The sequence below is a fragment of the Salmo salar genome, chromosome ssa11, assembly GCF_905237065.1.
Source record: "Salmo salar chromosome ssa11, Ssal_v3.1, whole genome shotgun sequence".
NCBI lineage: Eukaryota > Metazoa > Chordata > Actinopteri > Salmoniformes > Salmonidae > Salmo > Salmo salar.
In genome coordinates, this window is record NC_059452.1 from 19,380,941 (window position 1) to 19,396,453 (window position 15,513).

The 15,513-nt window shown below is 46.5% G+C and overlaps 1 protein-coding gene across 7 annotated transcripts in view; it reads right to left on the reverse strand.

Moving 5' to 3' along the window:
• The window catches only part of zfhx3b (zinc finger homeobox 3b), a 261,030-nt gene that overhangs the window by 13,527 nt on the left and 231,990 nt on the right, over positions 1-15,513 (reverse strand). For 5 of the 7 annotated variants that reach the window (XM_045689152.1, XM_045689157.1, XM_045689155.1 and 2 more), the window contains 3 exons: positions 7,150-7,289; positions 6,162-6,362; positions 417-543 (listed from right to left, as the gene is read on the reverse strand). In XM_045689152.1, coding sequence (XP_045545108.1) covers positions 417-543; positions 6,162-6,362; positions 7,150-7,289 — 468 coding nt within the window. The remainder of the gene's footprint in view (positions 1-416; positions 544-6,161; positions 6,363-7,149; positions 7,290-15,513) is intronic. The other 2 variants (XM_045689156.1, XM_045689154.1) reach the window with 1 other exon arrangement.

Here is a 15,513-nt window from a genome sequence, read left to right on the forward strand (position 1 = left end):
CATCTTATCTCTACTTAGGAGTCCTTGACGCATGTATAATTTCAGAATCCCCAGGGAGGGGGTAGTTGCAACACACAGAAGTAATAACTAATTCAGACTCCTGCAGATGCAGGAATCATTCTTTTTCCTTTGTTGTCAATGACGGCCTTGGCATGATCCCCTGCATTTTCATTACATTTTCCAAAGGGAGACTGGGTAATGAGAACAGTGCCATCGCTATCCTTCACATATAAATGAAAGGAGGGACAATTAAAGCATAGGTAAAATTAAAATTAAAATTAAAAATTAAAATCCAGACAGAAAATATTTACACAAGAAGCAAACTATTATCACACAGTCAAACTCGCATTTCATTTAGTAAGTTCACCATTCTGCCGTTCTCACTGTTAATCCTCCATACATGGTGCTATACTGACCGGCTTGTTTCTTGATATCTTCAGAGCTGGAGTTAGCCGTGGCCTGTGGGGTGCTGCTTTGTGCCTCTCTGTCTGGGCCTGGTACTGGTATGAACATGCTTTCTGGCAGAACCTCTGATGCTGTCACCTGGAAAATCAAACACAAGACACGTCCCATGTTAATTACTGTGTGGTCCTATTATACAACTGAGTTTCTGTAAGCTCACAAAAAGATTATGTTATTATATATTCTTTACATTTAAAACTGCACACATATTTTCCTGATGGAAAAAAATCTTGGAAACCCTTGCAGAAGGTTTTTCTCTCACATGCACTCACACACACATGCACAAATAATCATATTACATTTTACTTTATTTGCCATCCCTGGAATTTGTACTTTGATCACTGCTGGTGTTTTGCCATGCGACTGGAAAGTTCTGCTGCAGCCAATTAGTGAGATGGCCTGAAAAGCCTACCTTGGCCAACTGAAAAGCTTATTAGGCCACCTAATGAAATAAATATTCCATGAAAAAAGCACATCCCATTCCAATAAGAACCAGAACAAAAAAGAGGCATTCTGGGTAATATAAGCACTATCAGTTTGGGGAAATATTATATGCCTTCCAACCCCGCATAAGTCACAATATAGTGGTTTAATGTCAATTACGTTAAAGTTATTTCAGGTGCATTAAGAATACAAAATTAGAGCTACTATGGATAAATCCAAACATGAACATGTTCAATAAAGATGTATGAACAAATACGCAACAGAATGGCGTTTCAGGAGGAATGCTATGCATTTTTCCACTATACAATGGTTTAATTTGTTTCTACCATTTTAATTAGAACATTTCAAGGAGCAATGAATATTGATTAAAAATGTGCAGAGAAGCGGCCAGGTTTTCTTTGCTCTCAAAAGGTTGAAGTCAATCATGGGTGAATGACAGCCACCTCCCTCCATATTATCTCCCCCCACCCCTCCTCCTCTCCCATATCTCCCCCTCATAGCCCCTCTTTCCCCTTAAAGAAATACAACAATTCATCAAATGCACTCATTAAGCGGCTCCTATTTAACAATAATCGGTGATTGAGATTGGAAGAGGCCGTGAGATGAGGCACTGTCTGCTTCACCTTCCTTCAATAAACTCCCCAAACAGAATAATCATCCTCACTCCCCACGCCGCATTTCAATTCACAGTACCCCAACCCACCCGACCCCACCCCTCTCCCAACTGCCCACAGTCTCTCCCCACCCCTCTCCCTACTCCCCACAGTCTCTCCCCACCCACTCCCTACTCCCCACAGTCTCTCCCCACCTTCTTCCTACTCCCCCACAGTCTCTCCCCACCCACTCCCTACTCCCCACAGTCTCTCCCCACCCACTCCCTACTCCCCACAGTCTCTCCCTACCTTCTTCCTACTCCCCAGTCTCTCCCCACCCCTCTCCCTACTCCCCACAGTCTCTCCCCACCTTCTCCCAACTCCCCACAGTCTCTCCCCACCCCTCTCCCTACTCCCCACAGTCTCTCCCCACCTTCTCCCAACTCCCCACAGTCTCTCCCCAACCCTCTCCCTACTCCCCAGTCTCTCCCCACCCACCCACTCCCTCCTCCCCACCCCCTCCCTACTCCCCACCCACTCCCTACTCCCCACAGTCTCTCCCAACCCCCTCCCTACTCCCCACAGTCTCTCCCCACCCACTCCCTACTCCCCACAGTCTCTCCCCACCTTCTCCCAACTCCCCACAGTCTCTCCCCACCCCTCTCCCTACTCCCCACAGTCTCTCCCCACCTTCTCCCAACTCCCCACAGTCTCTCCCCACCCCTCTCCCTACTCCCCACAGTCTCTCCCCACCTTCTCCCAACTCCCCACAGTCTCTCCCCACCCCTCTCCCTACTCCCCACAGTCTCTCCCCACCTTCTCCCAACTCCCCACAGTCTCTCCCCACCCCTCTCCCTACTCCCCACAGTCTCTCCCCACCCACTCCCTACTCCCCCACCCCTCCCTACTCCCCACCCACTCCCTACTCCCCACAGTCTCTCCCAACCCCCTCCCTACTCTCCCCAGTCTCTCCCCACCCTTCTTCCTACTCCCCACAGTCTCTCCCCACCTTCTTCCTACTCCCCACAGTCTCTCCCCACCCTTCTCCCTACTCTCCCCAGTCTCTCCCCACCCTTCTTCCTACTCCCCACAGTCTCTCCCCACCTTCTTCCTACTCCCCACAGTCTCTCCCCACCCTTCTCCCTACTCCCCACAGTCTCTCCCCACTCCCCACAGTCTCTCCCCACCCCTCTCCCTACTCCCCACAGTCTCTCCCCACTCCTCTCCGTGCCTCTATTAATCCTCTACCTCCATTTCAGGTTCTCCTTACTGCAATGGACCACCCTTCTTCTCTCCTATTACCCCACAATGGTCATCCTGGCTTTGCCTTTTTACTTAAATGTGTATGTGTGGGTGATAACATCAAACGAGGCTATACAAAATGAAAAGGAATAATATAATTCAAATAGCTGTTTTGACCTTTACTATCTAACATGATATTCATATTCTTCAAAAAGAATCAGTCAAATCTTATCAACATATATTTAACCTTAAGTCACCAGGAGTGATGTATAAAGGCATAATGGATTCACCTAGTTATCTGAAACATAAAATAATCAAATGCCTCTGTCTATATTTGTGTATTTTAGCCTTTGGTCTGGCCTGTGCTTGTAAAAGGAACAAACTCTCTGTCAGTCTGCAACTGGCAGCATGTCCAGCAAATAGTGACAATGAGGACATGTCTGTGAACAAAGCATGGCACACAGCTCCAAACAGATCTACTCTAGTCCTACACAAGACAGAGTCCTCCTCAAGCAACAGCGGGTTTGCATAGGGCTCCAGGGTTAAGTGGAACAGTAAACATTCTCTAGTCCATCACTGTGCGATTAGTCTCATCAGAAATTCACTTTCTGTTTTCTTCTCCCTTCTCTCTCTCCTCCAAACGGAGAGTGGCAAATTAATGCAACCAGCATGGAGAATACCACAAATACAAAACATAGCAGCGATTTACATTACAAAGTGAACTGTTTCTAGACAACTGCTTCATTAGACGACGAGAGGCAAGAGCAGAGAGTATCCCAAGGTCACTTTTAATTTGGACCGCCTAATTGGCAAACATAGTTCAAAATGGCTATCATCTAGCCAGACTCAGAATTAATGAAGCACAATTATTTTCATTACCCCTATCTTAGACAGACAGAAAATGAGACATAGAATGAGAGAGGGAGGGGAGGAGAGAGAGGAAGAGAGAGGGAGCGAGAGAGGAGAGAGAGGGAGGGGTAATGGAAGGATGGGGCTGCAAGAGAGAGAGAGATAGAGAGAGAGAGAGAGAGAGAGAGAGAGAGCAAGAGAGAGAGAGAGAGAGAGAGAGAGAGAGAGAGAGAGAGAGAGAGAGAGAGAGAGAGAGAGAGAGAGAGAGAGCACATGGTGGATAAAAATGAAGGTTGAGAGAGTGTGAGCATCTTTATGCATGGTCGGCATGAAATAAAAGTCTCCTATTTCAGAATTCATTAGGCTCGTCTGCTACACATGTGAAAAAAATAGAGTACCTTTCCATCTATATCCACCAGTAAAAATAAAAAAAAGGTGCTGGTTTTAATGTGCATTATATTACCTATGGTTCTCTCCTGTGTCTTTGTAGGGGCTCAGTGCATTATTATCTCTATAAAAGAAAAATACTGCTGCCTTCCATACTAAAGTGTTCGCCATTTGCTTTCTAGCTGGGCCAGAAAGATGGCTAGGCAGCTAGGCAGAGCACCGTTCTCCTGAATGATTGTCCAGCGAGCAATTCTGTTCCACAGGCAAGAACAAACGTCAACATTTGCACAGTCATTTACAGGAAATCAAAGGAGAGCAAATAAAACCATATTTCCCTTTGATGATGATTAAAACAAAATGAGCTCTTTCGCTGGGGTAATGTAGCAGAGGTAGACAGAGTCAATTTTGTAAATACTGATATTACATTTGTGTGAGTCTATATCTAACTTCAGAATGTATATTCATGCTTTAGTCTTTACGTTTTTTGTACCGCTCTGTGTGGAACTCAGATAGTTCCTAGATAGTGGTATATGTATGGGAAACGTTAGGGGTGAGTGTCTCTTTGTGAAATTCTATTGTCTCTTTGTGAAATTCTATTGTCTCTTTGTGAAATTGGTGCATTCATTATTCACGTGAGATTTGAGGTTGGCACGCTAGATTAAAGAAATAGTGAATAATAATATTTCCATTGCCTGAACTTGCATTTCATTAAAGGGAAAAAAGTATTAATTACATTTAAATTAATCTGTGTCACAATAACTTAAATATATTATTAATACAAGCCTTTGTTTAGAATAGCACTGAGGTGATCACAGACACTGAGAGAATATCAATGTGCTCCTGAGAATAAATGGACTGGGAGGTAAGATCTAGCAAACAACAGACTTATCTGTCTCTCTCTCCCCCGCACTATCTCAACTGACTACGATAACAATGAGACCCAAAAAAGGGCTCATTGACCATAGGCACATTAGACAACGGCTCCTTAGAATATGGCTAAAGCATCTGAACCTAACCCCCATAATATCTGACTGGCAGTGAGTCAATGAGATGCCTTGGAGCCATTTCACAATTAACAGTTTCCTTTGTATTTTGATAAAGCTTCAAATGTCATCAATTTGGAAGAGAGAAGACTGGAAAGACGTGCTCCATTACAAACAGCCAGCCAGGCAGGCAGGCAGGGTGAGTAACAGTCATCTCTGGGCTGCAGAGAAGAGACACAGCTAAGGCCTCTGTTGGTCCTTGACCTGATGGGGCCCAGCCAGCCTGCCTGCATGGCCCTTTGTGTACAGACATACGCTACATGCGCTAAGCTCACACACGCAGAGCATCAAAAAGGCCTTGCTTATTCCCATGGCCTCTTCATCACTTCCCACAGAGAAAATAAATGACTAAACAGACACAATGGTAAATATAAATGTGGTAAAGGATGTATACTGTACAGGATGGGCTGGGTATTAAGGCTAGGTGGTAGAGCAATGACATCCTGTGTTGTGCTTTCCTCTCAATGTATTCAGTGTGTTTAAAAAGGCCCTTGAAAAAAAGATGTCATGAAGTCCCCATGCAATCCAGTGGCCATGGATTAGGAGGATAACAGTAATCAATGTACATATCTCAGAGGCAGGCGCCTGCCTGTAGCCTCACAAACAGAAAGACCACAATGCACCAGAAGAAAGGGAAGGAAAACCCAGCGAGAGGATTACAGACTGAACTACCTTGAACATCTCAGAACCATTTACAGCTGTTTAGCTTATAAAACACCATATTTGTATTTGTACAATAGCTGATGTGTGGTGAGCCTTCTGGCATAAAATGGTTGCAGTGCATCACCCAAGTGGGTGGAAGAGGTGACTTTCCCCCCTACTATGTAAAGCTCTTTGAGCACCTACTGTAGGTGGAAAGGCGCTATATAAATGCAATCAATTATTATTATTATTACAGTTGTGTTCACCCTATTTTACAGAGATGGATGTGTGCAGGAGGCTTGGCATTGATATTTTAGGATAGGTTTCATTTAGCTTGAGGGAATGTGCATTTCCTGTTATAATTGAGCTGACTATTGGTATGTAACAGCATTGCAGGGGCCATGGTTAAATACTTCTAAAGAATACAGTACCTAAGGATTAATGTATACACATACTGTATCCACAGTCCACACAGACACACCCTAACACACACACGTACCGTGGCGATGAGCTTTTCCACGCAGTCGGGCGCCACGCTGTGGAGGTGTGTGAGGTGGAACTGCAGATGGATCTTGTTGTTCAGCATGTCCTGGCAGAGCGGGCAGCGGAACATGGGCTGGACAGAGTGCTGCGTCATCACGTGCATTCTCAGGCGGTTCAGGTCCGTGTTGCTGAACTTGCAGTAGGGACATTGGTACATCTGGAGGAGAGGAGGAGAGGTGGGAGAGAGGAGGAGAGGTGGGAGAGAGGAGGAGAGGTGGGAGAGAGGAGGAGAGGTGGGAGAGAGGAGGAGAGGTGGGAGAGAGGAGGAGAGGGGGGAGAGAGGAGGAGAGGGGGGAGAGAGGAGGAGAGGTGGGAGAGAGGAGGAGAGGGGGGAGAGAGGAGGAGAGGGTGGAGAGAGGAGGAGAGGTGGGAGAGAGGAGCACAGGGAGGTTAATGAGGTGAGATGGAGAGCTGTAGGTCTGCTTTGTGAGAGAGAGGAGTTGGAATGGGAGGATGAATGGAGGAGTGCTGCCCTGTGTCTCTACCAGGCAGGTCCCTCTGATCATGGACCACTAGGCAATACGGAGAGCAGCAGTCCTGGCACACACTTCAAAGCTCTCTCATCTGTCAGATACTATATTGATTTTCCACCTTTTGCACAATTAGCAATGCAACTGCAGCAGGAAAGCAAAACTAATTTTAAGGAGATTTAAAAAAAATCATGCATAATGCAAAAAGGCCCGGCTTTATTCAAATGTCTTTAAGAAAAATGCTTAGAAGTAGCTAAGTCTTTATGTTCCTTTTCTCAATTAATGTGTAAGTTTTACTGCTCATAATGAGGGCATGGTAATTGGGGATGGGATAACCTTGAGTTGATTGGCAAGTTCAAATCGTTTGGGAACAGTGAGTGTTAATATGACCATCCTCTATAATTTAAGAAACCAACTTCTGGAAGTGGCAGCAGGCTGTGTGTTAAAGATAGAGCAGAAGGATTGGGCTGTTACCTGCTCCGCAGCAACACTCTTCTCAGCCGTCCTGGGACGCTTGGAGGAGAGGGGGCTCCCTGTGGCCCCTGACCGTGAGGAGGGCCTCTTAGAGGGGTTCGGGGAGTCTGTCTGGTCCCTCTCTGACTGGCTGGATCCTGCTGTGCACGTGCGCACACACACACACACACACACACACACACACACACACACACACACACACACACACACACACACACACACACACACACACACACACACACACACACACACACACACACACACGGGGCAGAGAAGAGAAGAAGACTCATCAAAGCAAGGTGAAGACTTGGCAGCCAGAGAACAAGTCAATCAATAAGTGTGGATAAAGAGCTTTGAAATGTCTTTCTTCAATGTGATATAACCGTGTTTAATGGGACTTGGGCAGGGAAGCAGTTGATCAGCCAACCCACAGCTCCCCGTCCAAACCACCAGTCTGTATACTTCTCCTCCCATGCCAATGCAGCAACACACAGCCAAGGTGTCTCTCCCCATGTTGGATTGTTAGGACATCAGACAGCGCCACAGACGGCTAATCAAAACATTAGTTTGCCACATTGAGCAGCTTTAGGTTTCTCTCAACCTCAGATTTTCCATTTGAAGTGGCGCTGGAGATGAGGGATTCGCCAAACTTGAGACGAGGCAAACATCTCCTCGCACTCCAGCATTAAGTTAAAGAGATCCACATCAGTCCTCAGTTCAACTTCCAATGTGACTGCTTTCTTTACTTAGTTTCTCCCAGGTACTCTTTACAGCAGATCCTATACAGGTACCCAGCTCTGACTAACAGAGAGGTGTGTATTCATTCACACCTCTTTTTCTATGGTTCCATTTACACAGATATGATAGAAATAACACCAACTATAAATTGTTGCATAACATTAGCACAGTTTGTTATTGTCTACAATGGTAGAATGGTCCCCATTGAGACAGTACATCCAATTAGCTAGCAAGGGGGCCTACTATAAGTGAGTGAATCTACTGCCAGACTTTCATCAAGAGATGTAAACCTCAGCAATTCCCAACTGTATTTTCAATTTCACCAATTCACACAATTATCAAAACAGACTGTCATGCTAGGCAATGCCATATATACTGCTGAGGTGGCTGTGGACTGGTTGAGAAGGGAGCAAGAAATTGGATTTTCGCTTTCAAAGTACTCATGACCAACGACATCATAAGCTTGCTCCTCATCAAAATACATTTCAGTTGAAATTGCTACCAAATAGGGGTGAGGTTGCCAGGAATGAAAAAGGAACGGTGTCAGAGGAACGAGAGGTGAGGTCCTTGGATTCCTCTGCCAGGAATGAAATAGGAACGATGTCAGAGGAACGAGAGGTGCAATTTGGCTTGGCAGTTAGAGCTTTAGAAGTTGTGGACCCAATATCCTCTGAAATCCTGCTGGAAACACTGACCTATAGCTTGACCCCGCTTGGGTAAATCCTCCTGCTCTTTGTGCCTACACAGCAAGTGAGTGCCAGTGCAACTCTCGACTTAATTGGAATTTCTGTAACCAGCTAAGCCTCCTCCAGTGGTTTGTGGGTCGGGCCAAGTGGACTGTGACAAAGAGAGAGTGGATAGAGAGACTCATTCACACCCCAGCCCCTCACAGCACAACCATGGGTTCCCCCCTTCACAACCCAACACGGGCACCAGGCTTCACAACCACAACACGCCATTCAGCTCTTAGAAAGAGCAGGAATTTTGAGGAGAAACAAAACCTTTTTCCAAAGACCTTTAGGGGGATTCAGTAGGGAATTAGCCTACTGATTAGCATCCATATGCACCACAGGATGTACAAGACAGCCATGCTTTGTTACACACAGTAGGCTGCAATGTAAACAGCGGCTAATTGTCAGGTACCTGCCCATCTCAGGCAGGAATATCCCCTCTCTGCTGTCACTGCAGGCTCCTGTGTGCTCTGCTCTACTAGCCAGCTGGACGTATCACACAGCTAATCCTTTTAATGCAACCTGCAGCAGCATTAACAATGCAGCCAGCTTCTCCCTCCATCCCGCTCCCTGTCTCTCTCCGTCTCCACTGAGCCGGGCCCCACAACAAGAAGCTTCTGCTCAGCTAACCAGAGAGGAGAGCACTCCCTGTTAGAAACCCAAAAGAGAGAGAGGGAGAGAAAGAGAGGGAGGGAGGTAGACAAGAGAGAGAGAGAGAGAGAAATAAAGCCAAACAAAATGGGAGCAGCAAACAGAAAAGAATCACATCTGAGTAAAAATACTAAGCCGGCGCTCGTAAAGGAGCTAAATCCACACGGTGCTGGCGTGGGGGAGCCAGAGCACCACAGTGCCCCGCTGCCAGCAGAAAGAATTCACTGTGAAACTTAAGGAGGTGTCTTGCCGGCCCTTAACAAGGCCATAAAGAGTTAAATTTGGCCTGATTTGTACAGTCCTGGAAGGGCAAATTGAGAACAGGGGGCATTGGGAAGGGGGCGAGGGGGGGTTAGGGGGGGTCAGGTTAAGCAGGGCTGACCACGCTCCTGCTCCAGACATTAAAATGTCAGCTCCAATCAGGCCGGGGGCAGCTGAGCTGATTACCCAGTGGGGGCCCTGCCTTGGCTTTGGTCAGAGCAGCCTGCTAGATCTCCCAGAGACACTGGGATTGGCCAGGGAGGCCCTATTAGGTCCAGTCAGACACAATCCCATTAAACACATCAACCAATAAACAAAGGAAATGTTAAACAAAGGCACCTCCCCATTCCCTGACATTAACCTCTCAGTCATGAACTGTCCTCACCACTTCTTCCTCCACTTCACTACACTTCACTGCCTCTTCACTCACTGCCCCCTGTCCTCACTCCTCCTCTCTTCCTATTTCTGTTTTCTGGCCCACTGACTCTCTGGTGGTAGTCCCCCCCCCCCTTGTGTTAAAAGACTGGGAGGTAAACCCTCCTACCAGACCAGGTCCTTGCTGCCTTGCTAAGCAGTTATCAGACTCTAACTGCTCAGTATCAGGGTGGAAATCCTCACACATAAAGACCATAAATGCTCATATGTGGCCAGGCCCTTCAGTACAGGGCAAACAGCTGGAGAAGGGGAAGCAGCTGAAGCCTGCTCTGCTCTGAGAGAGGCAGCGTTACTGGACAACAGTCTTCAATGAGGCTGATATGATCGATCAGGCCAGAGTAATGGACAACATAATGCATGGGCTATGGAGGCCAACACATTTAATACCTATATTAAACAATACACAAGAAGCCCTCAAACAATAACCAGCAGCTGCCTGGGTCTACCAGTGTATAATGTATGTGGGTGTACATGTACAGTGTGTGTGAGTGTTTGAGTGTGTGTGTCTGTGTGTATGTATGTGTGTGTGAGAGAGAGAGAGTCTGAGAGCGGGGTGGGAAGGCTTGTTCAGGGCACAGCCTTACCTCGTCACGGCCTGTTAGGAGTCCATAAATCTGATCAATTGCTCTCTTCTAGGAATCCAAACCGCCCACTCCTGCCACCAGCCCTGTGACTAAAGTCCAGCTACCGTATCCTGTTTTCGTTGTCGAGTGAAGAGAAAAAAAGAGAGACCAACACAGAGCGAGCCTGGGAACATACCGGAACGAAAAGGAGGCTGATAAAAACAGAGGGTGAGGGGATTTTAGCGGTGTGTGCGGTCTGAGCGTGGCATGGTTGGGCTGGTATCAGAACATGGCCGAGCATCGGGACCGACCAGATCCATTAACAGGGGCTAGGAGCAGAACATTGGCTCTGCCTCCTCCAGGACCCACACTGTAATTAATGTGCACTGGACTCAGCACACAGCCACATTCTGGCTATGAAAGGCAAAATAAAGACATTGGGTTCAGTTGGAGGGAAAGCGTACAGTAAGGTGAACTCTATTGCTCTCTAAAGTCCCACTTCTTTTGGCCTGCCCTTGGGAGGCAATTTGAAGTTTAATATGATGCATAAAATGGCAATCAAGGATGTCAAGTTCTTTAATATTCAAATCTCGTTGTCTCTCCTTGTCAAATTACCATTGGAGGACATTCTGAGCTGTGCTTTCATATATGGAGTCCCTGTGTGACCTTGTCCTGGAACTGTCTGTGTAGCTCACCTGTGATAGGGTGTGAATCAGTTTGTCATCAGAGGGGCTGGGCTCATCTTTATGGCTTCATCCATACATGTGGATCACAGTGGGGCCTCCCCAGTGACCTATTTGACTGAGAGGACCCTGTGTGTGACCCTGACCTCTCCTCTCCGCTCATTACACACCCGCCTCACATCCATCCCAAACCAACTCTGACAGATACACAGAGTGGACATTCATCTGAGAGCACAAAAGGTATAGCAGGAGGGAAAGAACCCTTAAGAGTCAATTAGGTGATTATTAATTCATGGGCCTTTTCCGTAAACCAGGGGCTTTTGTGCTGTCGAGTCCCGTAAGTGAATTGGACTTTGGCACCTTGTCTCACCTCCCTGGGCTGGGCTGCATTACTCAGGCTGCAGCGAAGGGGCTGTCAGCACACAGCCTGGTCTCTGGAGCAATCACAGCCTTGTTGTGCTTTCAAGGGGGGAAAAAGATGGCAGCTGAAGTGAGTGACCGACACAAGCCAGGCTGAATTAACACAACAGCTCTTCTGCCATTGAAATCTTCGAGGAATGCAATCACAGCTGCCATTGTGTCATTGATCTGTCTCTACATCCTTGGGAAGGGATATTCCACGAGTTGGAGCTAACAGGACAGAGAGGAGAGGAGAGGAAGAAGAAAGGGGGAGAGAATGATTTCCTGTGGCGGGTGTCTGGGTCTGGGATGGTAGGCCTGGTGGTGCCCTCTTCACTCACAACTGGCTGGAGAAGCTTGACCATCAGTATGGACACTGTCCTCCAGGAGGCCTTGGAAAAGGATGCATGTGGTCACCAGCTCCTCCCCTTCTACCGACTGGCCCTATCCTGTCTGCAGACCCAGCCCCGCCTCGGAACCCTGAAGCCTCCGGTCGTAAAAACATAGCCACAGTTTCTGCTTCAATGGAGCCAGGCCACATGGCCCTACAGCCTGATACCCACCACTCTGCCCTGGGCCCAAGCCTAGCCGCTTCCTACCCACAACCACCCCTCTCACAATCCCTTCCCACAATGGCCTGATCATTCAGGGACAGACTCACAGCCATCTACTGTACTGGAACTCCATCCATTCAGTCTCCTCCTAACCCCCTCCCCACTAACCCATCCACTCCACACTTCACAGGGCCAAATTACTGAAGCTCTCTCTCCCCATGTCCCTCTGCTCTTCACTCGCCTCTAGTCCCTCAGCAATTTAACCATTAATATGGAGAAGCAGGTTCAACTCCCCAGTGTTGCAAGTCATTCACTTTTAATGCATATGCTAACAATAACTGAATATGATCTCTCTTTTTCCCCACCCTTTCTGCTCGTCTTTTTTAATCTACAGGCCATGTTAGAGCCCTGAGCGACAAAGGGCTATATTCCACTTCACCTCATATTTCTCAGGTAATTACTCTGCATCAATTAATTTCAAATAAAGAAAATTACAACCAAAGCCTCACGCCAAAGCGACTCTATATCGAGGCTCATCATTCCTCAGTATCCTTGGTGGATAACCCTGACTTTTATTAAATGAAAAACCAGCTCCACACTGCATGGGAAAAGAAGAGAGTGGTTTATATAGGCCTACAGGCATGACTGCAACAAAGACACATTTAAAATGAAGAAATTAAAAGGAGACAGTAATTAGTGTCCACGTTATTAATCTTCAGGCCACTGAGCAGGCGACTGACATGGCGTTCACCTTTAAAGGACACTCCTCCCTGCCCACCGGGCCGGCACACAGGCAGTAGCAACACGGCTGGCCCATAACACTATAGCAATAAAACTCATAAACACTGATCTCTCAGGGAGTTGGCTCACAAACAAGGACAATTTATGGTCTATAATCTTCAAAGACAAAGGGAATTATAATTTGAGGGATGACAAGCACTAAAAGGACATGATATGAATATGGAAATATTTTTCTGCTCTCCTCTGACTTCATGGGGTAACAGTTGCACATTGTTAGACCATTTGGTATAATGCATTCCTTAGGCTGAACTGTTAAAACATCTGAAAATATGAGATATAAAAAACAATGAGCACTGTCCATTGCTAACCTTACCCTACTGGCCAGCACAGCATTTCTGATAACTCATGAGACTATTACTAAAACTAGATTTTAAAGCTACCACATCCCCATGTGTACGTTTCAGTGTGAGCCACACACCACTCCCAAGACTGGAGATCACAGACCATTATATGTTCAGCCTGCAGTATCACTCCTCTGCATCCAGGGGCTGCTAATGTTCACTGCACTGACAGAGATGCATCCATAGTCTAACGTCCCTTCACTCACACACACAGACACACACAAATCTACACATACAAACCAACACACACTCACAACCAGACACACACTCACAGCAACGGGCTCCTCCACACTCATCCAATCACAGAGATTCATAGGTAAAAGTAAATATTTAAGGGAAAAGAGATGGGACCAATTTGGTTGGGTGCTCTGCCGGTGACAGAATGCGGATGACCCCGCGCTGTAATATCATTTTCCCCTCCCTCGCTCCAGCTCCCATAATTTGAAAGTCAGGAAGGGGGTATGAGAGGAATTATTCATAAACCTCAATTGCAGAAGATTGCAACCCCCACTCCCTCCCCACACACACACACCGCACCCTTCCCTCCCATTTTTCCATATAGGCCACCACAATACAAACCCTTCCCATACATTTATGTTAAGCATGTCAAATCATATTGTGGCCATTCCTCCTAGCCCTTAAGTGTATTAACAATCCCTCTTTCCTCTTTCTGCCCCCCTTCTCTCCCTTCCTCCTCTACCTTTCTCCTACCTCCATCCCTGTGTATTCACCTCCTGCATTAATACTGTTCTGCTCTAGGTACAGCCCCCCTTGCCTTCCGGAGCAGAACCCCTCCATTTCACTAATGCTGCCTCAGCTAGGTGAACAAGGCGTGAGTAGAAGGGGAGCAAGGCTCGGGGCTGGCCATTTATAAATATTTCATTGGCCGCATTAGAAACGACCCCTGGATAGCTTATTGGGGAAGTTGCCTAAATCGCTGCTTCTGCCAACACGAACTTCATTGTTTAAATAAGTAATGAATTCAATGTACAAACTAAACTTGTGGTTGTATGTCAACCCTCGCTCTCCCTCTCTCATGGAAAATAATTACAAAGTGTGGTGTGTGTTCACCTGTGTGAGCGGCATATTGTAGAAATCTTTCAGCAGGAGAAGACATGCAGTATACACATGCATTTCTAAATGGCTTTAATGAATTTTGAAGCGCTGTGGCACTAAAAAGGGAAAATAAGATTGACAGTAGCTTTAAAAAGGAAGATTCCTTTCTTCTGCCTCTGCTAATGCCGCCTGCCTGATAGTGACTGTCATTTGTAAAAGGAACAACGTCTCTACACCAAGTTCCAATGGTTGTATGACAAGGATGAGACGAAACACTTCAATAGTTCTAATGACGGACCTTAGGAGAGCGGCACACCATCAGACAGCGGGAGACGGAGCACTTTTCAGACAGTCCTTTAAATAACAGGCTAGCTCAGTCCATCACAGTCTAGTCCAACAAACAGCATCAGTGTGTTGTCTGCCTTCTCAGACATCCTGAGACAATCATCAGCCACAACAAGCATGCCTCTGTTTACTAAATGCATTCTGTGTTCCTCTGCTGTTGTTCGTACAGGGTTATAGAGGGTCTCTGTACAGGCGCTGTGTCCATCAGTCATACAAAAATAGAGTAGAAAAAGCGACCTTCCATTAAACTAGTGCTCCCGTCTCCTTTCTCAGCTGACAACACAGCCGCCCCCCATCCCTCCACCCCTCCACCTTATCCACCCACCCACCTTTTCACTGACATCAAACAGAAACCCAGACCTGGTTTCCTAATGCACACGCTATTTTTAACTAAGCGGTTCTAATAAGCTGCTGGGAAGATGTACATTTTTCATATGCAAGCACATCTTTCCTTTGTGAAAACACAGAAACACACTTATTTGGTGATTAGTGACTGACAGAGGGGAGGAAAGGAATTGAATATGCTTGTATCAAATTGCATGCCTTTCAAAAAGCAGGAATGCTAATGCGAGGACTCTTCCTGAGCACCACAGGTATGAGTGAATTATTAATCGCTTGGCTCATTTTAATGCTTTTTAAAGTGCTATATTTTGATGTGTTAAAATGTACTTTTAGCCATTTTTCAGGCAGGCATGCATAACATTATTTCTCCCATCAAAGAGGAGTGTCACCCTTTCAAAGAGCACAAACAACTCAGGCTCATTTAAAATAAAAGTTAGAATATCAAAGACCTTTTTACAAAGATG